An 18,844-nucleotide genomic window follows, 5' to 3' on the forward strand; every position below is an offset into this window, starting at 1 on the left:
GCGACATTGAGCGATTGGGATAATGCCCAATGCTTTTTTTTTTTTTTTAAAGTACTTTAAAGTATATTAAGGCAGGATTATATTGAAATTGTTCATGCATAGATAATTGAAGGTTGAATTTGCGTATTTAAATATGTAATTCTTCTCCCAAAGGTTGAGTCCTCAACCCCAAGGGCCCCCCCACACTCCGGCCCGACATAATCACGGTGACTCAATGGTTCAGTAGACAGGGCCAAATGCTGATACGCACAAGGAATCCGCCCACTTTGGACATATTAATTCTCGCACTGTCGCCGCCGAGGTTCAGACGTTGGTCTCTTCTCCCAAATACTACCCACTAAACCATTGAGCTAAGCCCGTGCGGGTTAAATAGGTAATTCTCAGTTTACAAATGCAAGATAATATAATCAAGATTGATTATAATTGTCAATAAAATAATTGTATAGGTATAGTTGAAACCAAATACGGGACATAAGGGAGAACACATAAAAATTAGGGCATAAAATATTAAATATATACTAATATTGTTTGAGGAGATTCCGACATTAGGATTTGTGGTTAAGTTCTATTAATACTTTAATATTAGAATTAGATTAATGGTGTAGTTATAATTCTATATTAGACTTTAATATTAGAATTAGACTAATGGTGAATTAACGAAAAAGTTAAATGGATAATCATATAATTAAGGATAAGTTAAAAGCGGTTACAGGCAAATAGTGGGAAATTATGTACAGACGACAGGGATGTTTGATAAATGGCCCAAATTATGGAAGCTCAGAGTACCCCCGAGATGGAAAACATTTTTATGCAGAGCCTTGAATAATATATTGCCCACAACAACGAACCTCATTATAAAGAGAGTGGAGATTAGCCCAGCATGTGCTATGTGTGGGATTATGCATGAGAATGTTATGCACTCTTTGGTTGAATGTGATTATACAAGGAACATTTGGGCACAATCTCGCCTTCCAATCCCCAGTACTATCACAGATATTTTCCATGTTTGGTTTAATGACATATTAAATATTCTAGATGATGATGGAATTATTTATGCAGTAGGCCTACTATACTATATATGGCGAGCGAGGAATGGAGCTGTGTGGGATGCATACTTGCCCAGACCACAAAAGATAATTGCAACTGTAACCGCAGCGATCCGGGCATGGCAAATAGCACACCCGGACCGCCCGATGCAGCAACGTGCTCCGCATGGACTGGCCACGGCAATCCCCGAGCAGCACCAAAGTGCGGCATTGCAGCCTGCTACCGTTCTGCCCACACTCCTTGCGGCTGCCTCCGTACGGAAGAGATGTTACTTTGACGTGGCCTTTTTCCAGGCCACAAGTAAGGCCGCTGTTGGGGCAATTTTCCTAGACGAACAGGGATCGTATATCACAGCTCTACAGGCGCCATTGATAGACTGTTTTTCCCCGCTTATGGCAGAAGCAATTGCATGTAAAGAAGTATTATCCTGGCTATGGGATCGTGGAGAGAGATCGATAGACATACTAACGGACTGTTTGTCACTACAACAGTATTTATCGCAACCGAAGGAAACACCACGTTCGTACCTCGGCTATGCCATTGACACCTGCAGAAACCGGATGGTTTCCTTTGATTATGTTTCAGTTAATTATGTTCCTAGATCAGATAATTGTTTAGCACATATTTTAGCCACTTCGGCCTTTAATTATTCAGCACCTATGTACTCGGACAGTGGTCCGCCACACTCTATTTCAGCATATTTCCAATGAATGCCGCCCAGGCTCTTTTCAAAAAAAAAAAAGAATAAATTAGAAAATCTTAAAAGAAAAAAATTATAACCTGAACAATATGAACCATTCATTTGATTTAATAATTTGGCGGTCATTTTTTTCTACCCAATGTTAATAATTAAATAAATTCGCTGGTCAAATCCGCTAGTATAATCCGCTAACTGCTGATTGTCAAACAAGGACATTGCGAGGTAGTTCTCACTTCAATTTGTTGTGTGATTTGAATACTCTCTTTGTCACAAAATCTCTCAAAGTAGTTAATATGGTTGGCTTTATTAATTATATTTTTTTTTAATTTTTTCATGGTATTAATAAAATACTTGGTAAATAAATATATAACATTATTTTGTATTATAACTTTGATATTTAATTATAAAAATAGTGCACAAAACACATAATAGATAATGTAGTGAATATAATCAATTGATGAATTTGAATGTAACAATTTTTACATTTGAGAAAAATAAAGACAATTTAACTAATGAAAATATTTCTTTTAATTAATTTATTGATAATTAATAATTTTTTTTCACTGAATAAAGACATTGTAAGGACAATGTAGCGAATATAATCAATTAATAAATTTGAATATAAATAATTTTTATACTGAAGAAAATTAAAGACAATATAACTAATAAAATTATTCCTCTTATTTTTTTGAATGCAAATTATTCCTCTTATTTAATTTATTGATAATGAATAATTTTTTTTTTTTGAATAAAGGCATTGTGGACACATAATTCTAAATTAAAGAAATGTATATGTATTATTTTTTGTTGTAACTACTAAATTATTATTTATATAATTTAATAAGAGTAAAATAGAGTACTAATTATGCCAACTTTGATTGGGATGAGGACCTAAGACCTTTTTTTTTTATTGAAATCAATGAGTAAGTTAACGATAAACTAACGGCAATTCTTAAAATTTTAACGGAATTAGTAACGGTGTGTGGGTATTTTAAGAAATTTAGTGTAAAATTTAAATGTCATCAATCTTTTAATCAATCTGAGCCATTCATTTTATTAAAATCTGTGACCGCCATTTTTTCTACTAATTATAAGCCTAACTCTCTTGGGCTCTTATTAGTATAGTAGATGTGTGTTAATTTGCATCGTAAGATTTATAATATGTTATATGCGGTAAACAAATATTTAAATTTTTTATTTGAATAATATTTTAAAATAAAATATATTTTTGATGATTTATCTAGCCAAGATAGTCTTTATGCATCATTGTTTTTAGATTAATCTAAAATAATTTAAAATTGCTCCAAAAAAAAAAGTTAATGATAGAGATGATAAGTGATTTAAAATGCATTTTGTATTCTAACAATTTAATCCACTCAACCTGTCAACCACACCCCTCAAGTTATATAAATAAAAATCCTAATTAAATTAGAATCATGCTACACACTCTTATAAATTACTTTTACCATTCACAAACAACTACATCTAGCACATAAGACTAAAGATTAAACAAAATGAAAAAGAGAAATATTGTCTAACATTTTGTCACATCATAAAATTGTTATTTTGTGGCTAAAGATTAAACAAAATGAAAAAGAGAAATATTGTCTAACATTTTGTCACATCATAAAATTGTTATTTTGTGAGTGACAATTATATGGTGCTTGGCATTTTTTATTCAATTATTACACTGACCCCCCTATATGTTTTCAGGATTAATCTTGTACACAAATATTAATAACTGCTACCCCTTCCCAAAAAAATAAATAATAATAATAATAATAATAATAATAATAATAATAATAATAATAATAATAATAATAATAATAATAATAATAATAACAACAACAATAATAGCAACAACAACAACAATAATAATAATAATAATAATAATAATAACAACAACAATAATAATAACAACAACAATAATAATAATAATAATAATAATAATAATAATAATAATAATAATAATAATAATAATAATAATAATAATAATAATAATAATAATAACAACAACAATAATAGCAACAACAACAATAATAATAATAATAATAATAATAATAATAACAACAACAACAACAACAACAACAACAACAACAATAATAATAATAATAATAATAATAATAATAATAATAATAATAATAATAATAATAATAATAATAATAATAATAATAATAATAATAATAATAATAATAATAATAATAATAATAATAATAATAATAATAATAATAATAAAATAATAATAATAATAATAATAATAATAATAATAATAATAATAATAATAATAATAATAATAATAATAATAATAATAATAATAATAATAATAATAATAATAATAATAATAATAATAATAATAATAATAATAATAATAATAATAATAATAATAATAATAATAAATAATAATAATAATAATAATAATAATAATAATAATAATAATAATAATAATAATAATAATAATAATAATAATAATATAATAATAATAATAATAATAATAATAATAATAATAATAATAATAATAATAATAATAATAATAATAATAATAATAATAATAATAATAATAATAATAATAATAATAATAATAATAATAATAATAATATAATAATAATAATAATAATAATAATAATAATAATAATAATAATAATAATAATAATAATAATAATAATAATAATAATAATAAAAAAAAAAAAAAAAAAAAATAATAATAATAATAATAATAATAATAATAATAATAATAATAATAATAATAATAATAATAATAATAATAATAATAATAATAATAATAATAATAATAATAATAATAATATAATAATAATAATAATAATAATAATAATAATAATAATAATAATAATAATAATAATAATAATAATAATAATAATAAACTGCTATCAATTTGAACTTTCGAATAAAATATACTTAACTACTAAAATTTCAAATCCTTATGACTTGTCACCATATTTTGACCAAAACTTTTTTTCTGCAAATTTCAATCTGAATTTGAAAATTTTGATCTATCTTTTAAATATGAAAATTTCATGCCCCCAAATGCATTTTAAAACCTTCTGTTACTATAGTAAGAGAAGATGTGAAACTTTGATACAATTTTCAGCCCATTTTGTTATCCCATAGAAAATATAATTTATCTTGACCTTAATTACATGTCAATTTTAAAAGTTCAGACTAAACTTTTTTTATTATATGAAAAAAAAAACATTTACATTTCAATTCATTATTGTTATTTTTTTTTTTAAACTACTTCCATGAAATTTTGTCAATTTTTACTATTCTAATATACTACTCCATCTACCTCATTTTACATATTCTGTTTACTATTTATTTATTGGTCTACCCAACTCTTTCTTCTTTGTTTATTTTCTTCTCTTTTTTTTTTTTTAAATTTGAATTCTTATGTTTATTAGAACTTTTAATGTAATTTTTAGATATATTAATTTTGTATTTTAATACTAAACTTAATATTATGAAAAATAGAATAAAATAATAACTTCAGTCAAATCTACACATAAAATGGGACACAAAGGATATTTTATAATAACAAATAAGTGTAATAATTCTTTATATTTATTGACTAACCATAAATCAATTAACCGACCACATCACAAATTAATTAAATATGGTTATATCTTATTAAAAATTTTATGAGAGCTCAGTGATCTTCCATTTATCCATAGACAAGTTGAGTTACTCATGAGTATTACAATTTTTTCTTATAAATATTAGTAATTATTCAACAATTAAATATTACATTTTAATTTAAAATTATTATATTTTTTTTTAAAATATTACATTTTTTCTTCATAAATATTATACTTTCCCTTCCAGCATCTTCAATAGCATTGAATTTTTTGTGACTTTTGAGATGCCACTAGGAGAGAGATGAGGGAGAAAAAAAAGGAAGAAAAGAAAAAGAAAAAAAAGGGAAAATCTAACAAGAAATTAAAAAAAAAAAAAAAAAAACATATAGGCTCTGTTTGGCAAAGCTTATTTAGGAGCTTATAGCTTATTTTAAGCTACTAATAAGCTATAAGCTCTGTTTGGTAATGTTTCCAAAATAAACTTCTAGCTTAAAATAAGAACTTATTTTGAAACGCTACCTTAGGTAGCGTTTCAAAATAAGCTCCTAGCTTCCTAACTTTTTTTCCATCTTTATCCTTATTATTTTAAAGAAATGATATAACTTACCCTTCCCAATTAAAACCCTTTTCTCTTCTCCTTTATCCGCAAATTTCACCGCAAATATTATTATTATTATTATTATTATTATTATTGAAGAGATTATTATTATTATTATTATTATTATTATTATTATTATTATTATTATTATTATTATTATTATTATTATTATTATTATTATTATTATTATTATTATTATTATGAGATTTGCAACAATATTGCTACTTTATTATGAGATGCTAGATCATAATTGTTCTAATAGTTTTATGAGTAAATACCCAAAATGGTCCCTCGACTATAGCTAATTTCACAAATTGGTCATCGACTTTTAATTTCAACCAATTAAGTCCTTAACTTTGTAATTTTAACACAATTTGGTCCTTTGTCTATTTGACCGTCTGTTGACTGCACCTTTTTAGGATATATATGTAATTTCATGGTCCATCGTCGGTTTTTTAAGGTTTCGATTGCATTTCTAGACTGCACTGTTTCATTTGAATCCACTGTCGGCGCTGCACCCCATGTCCGAGAGATTATAGCTTTTGATAGATAGATCGCCGAAGTCCCTAGAGTGGCTCTTCGAGAAAGCTGTGACTCCAAGCGATGTAGGCAAGCTGAACCGGCTCGGGATCCCCAAACAACAAGCGGAGAAGCACTTCCCCCTCCGAAACGGCGCTGTCACCTCCAAGAGCATTCTCTAAGCTGAACCGGCTCGTGATCCCCAAGCAGCAAGCGGAGAAGCACTTCCCCATCCGAAACAACGATGTCACCTCCAAGAGCGTACTCTTGAGTTTTGCACGTGAAACTACATATATATCCTCAAAGATCGCGGTCAACAAACGGTCAAATAGATGGAGGACCAAATCGTGTCAAAATTGCAAAGTTAAGGACTTAATTGGTTGAAATTGAAAGTCGATGACCAATTTGTGAATTTAGTTATAGTCGAGGGACCATTTTGGGTATTTACTCTAGTTTTATTTCAAAATGTTAAATTTTAATATGTAAACAAACTAATTTAAATTTTATGAAGATGTCCTTTTTAGTCTTTTTTACATTTATCAGCTTATCAAAAAGCTAATTTTACCAAACACTTTCAATCATAACAGCTAGCTTAACAACTCTTTAGTTTTCAGCTCTGAGTTTATAGCTTTTCAACTTTTAGCTCTTTTTCAGCTTTCAGCTCCTAGCTTATAGCTTTTCAGCTAGATTTGCCAAACAGAGCCATATTCACGCACCCACCGCACGTGATATGCACTCCCCTGCAGGCGTGAATATTGCACGCGCCACGCGCAGATCACAACTGGTTTTCTTACTTTTCTCTTTTTAGTTAGGCCCCACAAAGAACCTCTCCTTGCTGGAAAAAAATACCCCAAAAAATCACCCTCCCTATTTATTCAAAAATAAGACATGATTTTTATTGTACCAAAAAGTCAAAAACCTCCTAAAGTTCATTGGTATAGATGCTCTTATTACATTCTCATCTAAACCGCACTTCTCTCGCAAATTAAAGTTTAGAAGACAACCTTATAAGAGACTCACTCATAGGTGATTGTGTACTTGCCTTAAGGACATGTTTGGTTCGCTAGAGAATGTTTTTCAAAGAAAATGTTTTCCTTGAATTTTGTTTAGTTCATGGAAAACATTTTATCCAAAAATGAGGAAAACATTTTCCATGGCTGTCCTTGGTATTTTGTTTTCCATGGAAAACAAAGTAGTACAATTATGCATTCACCAACTTTTCTTAAATTACCATTATTATTATTGTTGTTATTATTTTGTAGTGGTATAATTGTCTTTATACTCATTATTCTTTACAATTTTAAATCCAACCAAATAATGAAATTAATATTCTCATTAGTTTAGTTTTTACCAACCAACCAATGTAATTAGGGTGTGTTTGGTTGGTGGGTTTTGCCCATAGGAATGTGTATGAAAGTGATTGTTCTTTGGTCGATTGGTTTTTAGAACACTACTATGGGTATCGAATACCCCATCAATTGAAAAACCCATACCCAAATTAAATAAGGGTTTTATTCCCTTATTCATTCTCAAACACTATTATTAGTAACCATTCTCATTTCATCCTACTATCAAACATGTTAAATACTTTCACCAAAACCCATTACCATTTACCATTACCAAGTATTTGATACACATTCCAATTCCGATTCCTATATGTGAACCAAACACAGCCTTAATCTTCCCGATAATATTTTTTTTTATGAAATTTCAATTCTATTTCCTCTCAAATATTTGTCTTTGTAGAATACAAATAAACAAGAAGAAGAGAAAAAACTAATATATTGTGTCTTGTGTCAACTTCAATACAAGCACTTGTATATATAGTGCTAACAAGATGATGAAAAATAAATACAAATGAGAAAAAAAGAGACACATGGAAAACCCAAGAGACACATGGGAAACCCAAGAGACATATGGAAAACTCAAGAGACACATGACTATTAATATAGATGATTAATATCATCAAATATCTCAACACCCCCCCCCCCCCCCCCCCTCTCAATTGGAGCATGCGAATCTAAAATGCCCAACTTGCGAAGAAGAAATTCAAATTGCCTTTGCCCAAGAGCCTTTGTGAAGATATCAGCTAATTGCGAATTGGTAGGAATGTAGGAAGGGAAGATCAAACCATTTTTAATTGCATCGCGAACAAAATGACAATCCACTTCAATGTGTTTTGAGCGTTCATGAAAGACTGGATTCTTTGCAATATGAAGGCCTGACTGACTGTCACAAAATAACTTTATGGTTTTGGGATGATGAACCCCCAGACTTAACAACAAGCCCTTTAACCATTTGAGTTCACAAGTAACGGCTACCATAGATCTGTATTCTGCTTCTGCAGAAGAACGAGAAACAGTAGTTTGTTTCTTTGTTTTCCACGAGATTGGAGAATGGCCAAGAAAAACCAACCAACCTGTAAGCGATCGCCGAGTAATAGGACATGCGGCCCAATCCGAATCACACCATCCCTGTAGCGTTAGATCAGTGTCTGCTCATAGGAGAATCCCTTGACCTGGTGTACCTTTCAAATAACGGACAACTCTCAAAGCTGCCTCCCAGTGCTCATCATGTGGTTCTTGCATGAATTGAGACAACACATAAACAGAGTATGCGAGATCCGGTCGAGTTACGGCCAAGTAGATAAGTCTTCCAACTAGACTCCGATAAGCTGCATGATTAGATAAAATTGGGCCACTAGCTAGGCCGAGTTTGTGGTTTTGCTCAATAGGAACACTAACCGGTTTGGCTCCCAACAATCCTGCTTCAGAAATAATATCAAGAGTATATTTCCTTTGACACAAAAATAGTCCAGAAGCGCTACGAGCAACCTCAATACCAAGAAAGCACTTTAGAGTGCCGAGATCTTTCATATGAAAACAATCGCTGAGATAAGCCTTAAATGTCTTTAAAGCAGCAGAATCATTCCTAGAAATGATGAGATCATCGACATAAACAAGTACATTTATCTGAATTCCACCCCGAGTAAAGGTGAATAAGGAGTAGTCAGAATAGGATTGTAAGAAACCATACCCTTTCAAGGCCGTAACAAGTTTTGCAAACCAGCACCTCGGTGCCTGCTTTAATCTATACAAGGACTTGCGTAATCGACACACTAATTTAGGATCGGATGCCTCAAAGCCCGGAGGAAGCTTCATATACACCTCTTCATCGAGATTACCGTGCAGAAAAGCATTGTGCACATCCATCTGATGTAGTTCCCAATTTTTAGATGCTGCAATGGCAAGAAGTGCACGAACAGTAGTCATTTTAGCAATAGGAGCAAAAGTTTCAGTGTAATCGATGCATTCTTCCTGATGATTACCAAGAGCCACTAATCTTGATTTGAGTCTTTCAATCGACTCATTTGAGTTATATTTGATTTGATACACCCAATGACTCCCAAGAGCCTTTTTTCCCAGGTGGGAGATGTTCAAGAGTCCAAGTTTGATTGTCTTCGAGGGCCCGAATTTCATTTGTCATAGATTCTTTCTAGCCGGTATGTGTCATCGCCTCCTTAAAAGATTTTGGTTCTTTTTCAGAAAGAATTGCTGCGAGAAAAGTTCTGTATGGCAAAGAAAAATTTTCACAATTTATATAGTGTGCTAAAGGATAGGGAGTACCTAAGGGTGACTGCGGAGATGGTGTGGTGGAGGATGGACTTTTAGCAACAGTAGAATTAATAACATAGTCGCGCAACCACACTGAAGGAACTTTATTTCTCATACCCTGACCCATCTCAACATTCGGATCCTGGTTATTTGGAGCAAGAGTGCTAGTGTGTTGTTCAGGTTGTGAGCTGAATTCGAGTATGGAGTTTGACTCTGGTTGAGAGGTTGGCTCGGGTGTGGAGCTTGGCTCAAGTTGAGGGTTTGGCTCGTTTGTGGAGTTGGGCTCGGCTTCTTCAACAATTACAGAAAAGTCTTCGTGAACAAATTCTTCATGAGGATTGGTAGTCGTATCTGTGAGGGGAAATGGAAAAACATCCTCAAAAAATTTCACATCGCGGGAAACAAAAAATTCTTTGGTGTCAAGATCAAACAGCTTCCAACCCTTTTTCCCAAATGGATATCCCACAAAGATGCACTTTCGACTCTTGCTAGCAAATTTATCTCTTTTTGCTTTTTGATTGTGGGCAAAGCAGGGACACCCAAAACCACGAATTGTGTTGTAAGATGGAGGACTACCAAAAAGAATTTCATAGGGAGTTTTGTTACCAAGCAACGGTGTTTGTGTCCAATTTATAAGATGTGTGGCCGCAAGAACACATTCTCCCCAAAAATAAATTGGCAAATTGGCTTGGAATCTCAAAGCTCTCGCTACATTGAGAATATGTTTATGTTTCCGCTCAACCCTACCATTTTGTTGAGGAGTTCCCACACAGGAAGTTTGAAATAGAATTCCAGTATCAGAAAAAAAAATCATGCAAGCAATTGAATTCAGTACCGTTGTCACTCTGAACGACTTTGATTGATTGAGAGAATTGTCTATCAATCATAGCCACAAAACACAAGAACATTTTAAAAACCTCAGTTTTATCCATCATCAAATAAATCCAAACTGCTCGCAAATAATCATCTATTATAGTCAAGAAATAACGTGCACCACAAGAGGATTGATGTTTGTAAGGACCCCACAAATCACAGTGTATTTTCTCAAATATTCGAGATGCTCTGTTATTACTCAAAGGAAACTTATCTCTAGGTTGCTTAGCACGAAAACAAACCTCACAAGCTTTATTAAAATTTCCCACAGCAGTGCCAACAGACGGAAGTAGTTTTACCACTTTTTCAGATGGATGACCCATTCGTTGATGCCAAAGATTGACTGAACTTGTCACACCATTTACTGTAGGATGTTGCACTGAATCGATTCCCTTGAAGTAGTAAAGTCCATCCCGTCTAACACCCGTTCCAATCAGTTCCCCCGATTGGTCCTGTATAGCACACATATAAGAGTTAAAGTGGACATTGCTATGCATATCATCATTTAACTGAGAAACAGAAATAAGATTGCAACTTAAAGACGGAACATAAAGGACATGATTAAGAACAATTTTGTCCGTTAATCGAACCGAGCCTTCTCGAGTTGCAACCACTGTTTTTCCGTTGGGTAAACCAACAGGGCAATGAAATATATCTTTTGCATCAGTCATTCGAGTGGAATCACCAGTAACGTGACGAGAAGCCCCTGTGTCAATTATCCACAACCGTGGATCAAATTTACCATTCAATTGATCATCAAAAATCAGTGTACCACTAATCAGCCCTGTTAATGCCTGCGGCTGCTCGTCGTCAGCCATTGATGAGTTTATGCGTAGGTATAAACCTTAGCGACTGATACCATGTAGAATACAAATAAACAAAAAGACGAGGAAAAACTAATATATTGTGTCTTGTGTCAACTTCAATACAAGCACTTGTATGAAAAATAAATACAAATGAAAAAAATAAAGAGACATATGGAAAACCCAAGAGACACATAGGAAACCCAAGAAACATATCGAAAACTTAAAAGACACATGCCTATTAATATAGATGATTAATATCATCAAATATCTCAACAGTCTTGAACCAAACCGCCCTAAAAGTTAAAACTCACCCAAAAAGGGGCAGCGCCAGCAAAACAAACGAAAACAACCAGCGGAGCGGAGCCAATTGGGTGAAAACCGACAAAGACTATACATTCTGGACAGTACATAATACATAAATGAGTACTATACACTGCGAATATATATAACCCCGATTCCTACTCGATCTGCACTTTCATACATCGTAGTATCAACTCAGCTGTGCTTATCGCTCTGAAACTTGCCCAAAATAATCTATCTGCCATTCTTCATAGCTAATTAAGGTGAGTAAAAATATAACATAATATAATGCTGAAGAATCTCCTCTTCTTTTTCTTGCTTTTCGGATTGGTCATCGTCAATGGAAAACGACCACATTCCACCATCCATGTTGACCCCTCAGCCTCAGCCTCCAGCTTCAAAACCGTCCAATCCGCCATAGATTCAGTCCCCTCCAACAACTCCCACTGGGTTTGCATTTCCATCAAGCATGCCATCTACATGTATGTATATATATCTCCCATTTAGGATAATACATTCTATTAATTTCACTTTTATTTACATGATTTTTATTAATATTGTTGGGCGGAGGCTAGTGAAGGGCCAAGTCCAGTAATTTGATAAGTAGGGGATTGTTGGCTGAGGCTGGTGAACGGCAGAACCAAATTTTGGATTGTGCAAGCTGTGCAACAGCACACATGGCCTCAAATTTGAGAGAGTCCAATATTTAATTTTTACCTAATTAATTAGAAATTAAAAAAAGTTACAATTAATTTTAAAAGACTCCATGGAGGAATGGTAAAAATAACATGTGTTTATTGTATTTCATGTTGAAAATGTGAGGTTCAAATCTTGCATGTTGCCCTTTTGGTAGGGCCGGTCTTGGTGAAGGGTCAAGTTCAGCACTTGCTTCTGAAGCAGTATATAACGAAATAAAGTTGCATCTGAGTCATTTTGGTGATTTTTATATTCAGGGAAAAAATAACTATTCCGGTTGACAAGCAATATATTTATCTCAAGGGAGATGGTAATAAAAGAGCCAGCATTGTTTGGGGGAACAGTGGTTCCATCAACTCAAGCCCAACTTTTACATCCCATGCTGACAATATCAAAGTTGAAAACCTTAATTTTGTGGTACGTACCTACACACACTAAATTATGTTTCTTAATCTAGTTTAGTTGCTATTATGGATTCATAATTATAGTTATGTATAAACATTAACAGAATTCTTATAATTACCCTCCAATGAAGTCCCGTGCCCGTGTGAAACAGGCGGTGGCGGCCATGGTCACCGGCGACAGAACGGCGTTTTACCATTGCAATTTCTCCGGCGTGCAAGACACATTGTTGGATGCCATGGGCAGACACTATTTTAAGCATTGCATCATTGAAGGGGCCATAGACTTCATCTTTGGTGCTGGTCAGTCTATTTTTGAGGTACCACACTTGTTTTCTAGCCCTTTGTTTGTTTCATTGTCTTTTTGTTTGGTTTTTTATTTTGATTTTTTTATTTAAATAATATTTTACCAAATTTCTAGTTAGTGTATACAGATTTTTTTTTTTTTATTTCTTTTAGAATATAAAATTTGTAATTTGATGGTATATATTTTCACAATACGGTCTACATTATATTGAGTGGGCAGAAGAGACGAAGGAAAAAAAAAAAAGTAATTGTAATGATTAGTAACACATCAAGGTGCATGCGGGAAGTAATTAAAAAGAAATTAAGCACGGGGTTGTTTGGTAAATTAACTGTTAACTAAGAGCTAATTACATGCAAAATGATTTTTTCAGAAAGTTGGTCGAAAAAACTGTTTTGAACAGCTTTTTAAATTTTAGCTTTTTGGAGCAATAAACTGTTACAAAATAATTAATTAATCAAACACTCATATTAGCTATTTAACTAAGTCAAACAACTAATATTAGTCAAATAAATCAAAATTGACTAATAAGCTAACTATGTTACATGTATTATTAATAATATGATCTTTCTTGTGCTAAATGTTATTCATATGAAATTGTTTTTTATATAAAAATGTCTATTATTTAACATGACTTTATACTTTCAAATTTGTGATCGATGATATGTACAAAAAGGGGTGAAATTAGTCAATTAATCACTATAAAGCGTCAGGGCGGGACCAGAATTTTTTTCAGTGAGGACGAAAAATTAAAACAAATGAAAATATAATTGTGCAAGGTAGGTTCAACCTTTAGTACACCATATAAATACTTAACCAACTAAGCTAACTCATCTTTTAATAATTTTGTCTATTTTACTTATATTTAAACATTTACTCTATATATATATATATATATATATATATATATATATATATATATATATATATATATATATATATACACAAGAGCCCCTTTACATAAGTGAAGGGGTGGGGTGGGGTGGGGGAAACTTCTCCCACTGCCCCCACACTGGATCCGATCCGCCCCTGCAAAGTGATAATTAATTTATTGGCACAACTAATTTCCTTCATTTTCAAATTCAAGGAAATAATTTGAAATAAAGTTTAAGAGTTAATTAGTTGTTTGAGTTTTAAAAAGAGTTTATTCAAGAGTGGCCAGTGGCACCATGCATTCTGCATTTTCTTTTTCACAAATTCGAAAAGTAATCTTTAAAGGTTGATCTGATCTGAGTGACATGGTTTTTTTCGATCGAAACATTTGTGCATCAATAATGTTGCTTGTTTCTTTAGGAGTGTAGAATAGTGGTGAATGTTGGATCATCAATGGGAGCAGGCAATATAGGGTGCATAACAGCACAAGGAAGGGCAGGTGCAAATGATAGCAATGCATTTGTTTTCAAGAACTGCAATGTGACTGGAAATGGCAAGGCAATCTTGGGAAGGCCATGGAGAGGTTATGCTAGGGTCATATTTTTTAACTCCTCCCTCTCCGATGTCATTCTTCCTCAAGGTTGGGATTCTTGGTTTTACACCGGTTCTGTGTAAGACATCTCCTCTTTACTCAGCTCATTACACAAATCTTCATTTTTTATCATTTAGATAATTATTTTAAGAAATTTTACAATGCAAATAGCAAGATTGCTAATTATTATAACTAAAATTTGGTAGTGATATATTTTTATTTTAATTTGTAAATAAAATTTAAAAAAAAAATGCTACATACTCCTACAAAAGTTACTCCCAAAACCGACTCCTACCCATCATTATTTACCACATTAGATAGAGGTTTTAAATAAAAAGGACAACTTAGCCATACAAATTTAAAATTGTCATTCATGCATTAGTGACTAAAATGTAATGATAATTATATTGTATGGGTGAATAACAAAAATACCACCCATCATTTATATTTATAACTAGTATTTTTGTTTTTGTGCGATGCGCAAAAAATAGGTGCCCAATATTAGTACTTTATATTAAAATTTTAAAATTATTTAGATTTTAGATATTTAAATTATTGTAAATAATAATAATAATAATAATGTAAAATATTTTTATAAATTTGATATTTTTGTTTAGGAAATAACTAACATATATATACAAATCCATTACATAATGTGTATATATTATTATTTTGGAGATTATAGCAGCTTTTTAATGACTACCACTTTATGAGTGACAACGTGTAGATTTTAGGGTTCGTTTGTAAAGTAGGAAAATGATTTCTGAAAAATGTTTTCTGGAAAATGAATCATTTTTCAGAAAATATTTTCCTTTCCAGTGTTTGATTGCATTCTGGAAATCTGTCTTTGGTGTGTTTGGTTCATTTTCTGAAAAGTGAGTAGAATTGTATAATTAGACATTTTATTTAGAATATTACAACATGTATAATAATATATAATAATATAATAACAATTTTAAATATAATAAAAAAATAACTAATAAGATATCAAAATAACTCACCAAAGTCTTTGTAATTCAAAACAACAACAACAACAACAACAACAACAACAACAATAATAATAATAATAATAATAATAATAATAATAATAATAAGTGGTGGTGGTGGTATTTGTTATATAATAATAATAATAATAATAATAATAATAATAATAATAATAATAATAATAATAATAATAATAATAATAATAATAAATGGTGGTGGTATGGCGGTGGTGGTGTAGTAACGGTGGTTGCGGTGGTGGTAGTAGTGGTGGCGGCAGTGGTGTTGGTAGTGTGGTCTTGTACTAGTGGTGGTGATGGTGGTAGTGAGGTGTTGGTGGTATGTGGTTGATAGTGTTGGTGGTGGTAGTGGTGGTGGTGTGGTGGCGATGATTGCGATGGTATGGTGGCGGCGGTGGTGATGGTGGTAGTGAGGTGGTGGTGATATGGTGTTGATGGGGTTGGTGGTGGTAGTGGTGGTGGTGTGATGTTGGTGTAAAAATTGGAAAATGACTTCCCCAAAAAAGGGGAAGTCATTTTCCTCCTAAAGAAGCATATTTTACAAAGTCAACGAAAATGATTTCCGGAGACTTGATTTTCCAGGCACATCCAAACACAGGAAACCTGGGCCAGAAATCATTTTCCAGATTTCCAAATACACCCTTAATTTCGAATTGACATTCAACCAACCTTCATCGCCTATAACGTACAGGAGGACCCCGTGCTTAGAACAATATGTTGATTCTATGAATTCTTTAGATTGCAAGAGAGAAAAGGATTTCAAGCGATATATATACTAATAAGAGTTCTAAGTCAAAATAATAATACAAATACTAAAGTCCAACCCCAAACTCGACCATCACTTTCGTTGAATGGCATTGGAAGATCATCTAGCAAGGCGACTTGGTGGCTAACTAACTGTTGTTGTAGATTGACCATTAAGTGAAGACTAAGTTGACGAGGAGCTTGTGACTTAATTCAAGGAGGGTCATTGGAGGAAGAAAATAGTTGTGTGAACGAAAGGCTTCAATCACTTGAATTTGTACCAATACATAGTGAAATCGATCCCTCCTTGAGGTATAAGAAGAAAAGTGGAGTATGGATTTCTTCTGAACCACTATAAAATCTCTCTCCGTTTACTTTATTAACTGACCATCCATACTATACCAATGCAAAAATCACAAACACTCACAACTTACACAAAGCTACAAACTAAAAACTTTACAAGTTCAAGACTTTCATTGCGTGAAAATTTTATTTTCCCATAAATTTTTTAAGTTTTAAAAATCTATTCAACCTCCTTCTAAACTTTTACTTACCTGAGACCAACAATTATTTACTCCATATAACATTTGAATTCCCCCACACTAGCGGCAATTGTGCGGACAACCTCAATGCGCATTGTACTTTTGGTGGTCCTTCAATTACTAGTATAATGAATTCAGTTGTTAGTTATTAATAATTTCAATTTTTGTTTAATTTCCATCTAATTAAAACCAAAATGATGTTTTTTTGTTAACCAAATGATCGAGCTTGTACTATGGAATTAGAATGAGAAATATAGCATCTATTGCTAACAAAAGGGTGATTAGACTGATATATTAATAATGTTAATACCCAATACTAAAATGACTGATTAATTATTACTTTGGATTTTAGGAATCAGTTAACATTTGCTGAGGTGAAGTGTTATGGGCCAGGGTCGAACACCTCAAATAGAGTTGCATGGGAGACACAATTGAGCCAAGAAATGGCGGACTACTTTGCCAACTCCAACTTCATTGACGCTGATAAGTGGATTAGCAATCAACCTCATTAATTAGAATGGTTTAATTGAGTAAGCCAAATACACTTTCTCGTCACTTTTTGTTTATATATATATATATATTCTTTTAGATCAAATTACCTAATAGGTCCTACTACGAATTTTGATTCAATATGGCCCGCATATCTCAATTGTTGTCAATTTTTAGATTGTAATGTTGTATTTGAGAAAATTAAACACAAAAAAAAATTATTGTTGCTTACATTGCTGATTAACAATCCTAATATGTTGGTGGTGTAATATTGACACTCGTCCTGCAGAACCCTTTTGGTTTCATTTAATTTTTTATTTTTTTATTTTTTTAATGTTGGAAGGCATAAACTTAACTAGATTTCTGGTTTATGGGGTTATGTGTTAAAAAATTAGTATCAAAATGACATACAAATAGTTAGGAATAAAGTGGAATAATGCGTAAACGAATAATCGAACAATGAGAATTATAGATAAGTTAAAATAATAAAGGAAAATATAAAAATGACAAATGAGGAAATTGTTAAAATGGGAGGATATAAAATTATATTATAATATATTATTATATATCTTCTCAAAAAAAATTATATTATATATAATTACTCAAATGTAATACAAATAATATATATATATATATATATATATATATATATGTGTGTGTGTGTGTGTGTGTGTGTGTGTGTGTGTGTGTGTGTGTGTGTGTGTGTGTGTTTTGGTGCGATGAAGGCCGTTAGTTGGTGAAAATGCAGTTGAATCTCAACTTTAGATCAACTCTTCTTCTAAAAAAAATTCGTCATCTATGATCTACAACAATGTGCGCCTGAAGGCACAACAATGTGCTCATAACAATATGTACTGAAAGGTAAAAATGTGTACTGTAAGGAAGAAATACATAGCATTCAAAGTTGAGCATCAAAGATTATAAATCAGGAACTACTTTAAAATCATTTAACTTTCTTGAATTTTTTATTAAAAAAATAAATAAATTTAGGTTAAGTTTTTTTTTTTTTTGTTTAATTAATCTTCTTCTGATTATTTAGTACTTTATCACTCTTATTAATTAAATAAATTAGTAGCTATAACAAAAAATAATACATATGCATTTAATTAATTTAGAATTAGATGTCTATATGCTTTATTTAAAAACAATTATTCA

General features: G+C 31.5%; 2 protein-coding genes across 5 annotated transcripts; both read left to right on the forward strand.

Moving 5' to 3' along the window:
- The first annotated feature begins 887 nt into the window (after positions 1–887).
- Positions 888–1,757, forward strand: LOC109174485. The gene has a single exon (XM_019323719.1). It carries the CDS (start codon positions 888–890, stop codon positions 1,755–1,757), a length of 870 nt encoding a protein of 289 aa, XP_019179264.1.
- Positions 1,758–12,216: 10,459 nt separating this feature from the next.
- On the forward strand, positions 12,217–17,881 carry LOC109174513 (probable pectinesterase 29). 4 transcript variants are annotated; one of them, XM_019323744.1, is made up of 5 exons: positions 12,217–12,529; positions 13,001–13,160; positions 13,279–13,464; positions 14,742–14,992; positions 17,553–17,881. In XM_019323744.1, the coding sequence occupies exons 1-5, from the start codon at positions 12,336–12,338 to the stop codon at positions 17,710–17,712; spliced, it is 951 nt and encodes a 316-aa protein (XP_019179289.1). In that variant the 5' UTR covers positions 12,217–12,335; the 3' UTR covers positions 17,713–17,881. The 4 variants fall into 4 exon arrangements, with proteins under 4 accessions (XP_019179289.1, XP_019179288.1, XP_019179290.1 ...); XM_019323743.1 differs by having other exon boundaries at positions 13,252–13,464; positions 17,553–17,880; XM_019323745.1 differs by having other exon boundaries at positions 13,252–13,464; positions 17,560–17,625.
- The last annotated feature ends 963 nt before the right edge of the window (positions 17,882–18,844 follow it).

This window comes from Ipomoea nil, unplaced genomic scaffold (assembly GCF_001879475.1).
Source record: "Ipomoea nil cultivar Tokyo-kokei standard unplaced genomic scaffold, Asagao_1.1 scaffold0642, whole genome shotgun sequence".
Taxonomy (NCBI): Eukaryota; Viridiplantae; Streptophyta; class Magnoliopsida; order Solanales; family Convolvulaceae; genus Ipomoea; species Ipomoea nil.

Excerpts from the sequence above, each read along its gene's own strand:
- LOC109174485 (XM_019323719.1), top strand. The coding sequence starts at position 888 with ATGTGTGGGATTATGCATGAGAATGTTATGCACTCTTTGGTTGAATGT.
- LOC109174513 (XM_019323743.1), top strand. The coding sequence starts at position 12,336 with ATGCTGAAGAATCTCCTCTTCTTTTTCTTGCTTTTCGGATTGGTCATC. Across the intron at positions 12,530-13,000 it reads ATCAAGCATGCCATCTACAT|GGAAAAAATAACTATTCCGG; the intron begins GTATGTATATAT and ends TTTTATATTCAG. Across the intron at positions 14,993-17,552 it reads TGGTTTTACACCGGTTCTGT|GAATCAGTTAACATTTGCTG; the intron begins GTAAGACATCTC and ends TTTGGATTTTAG.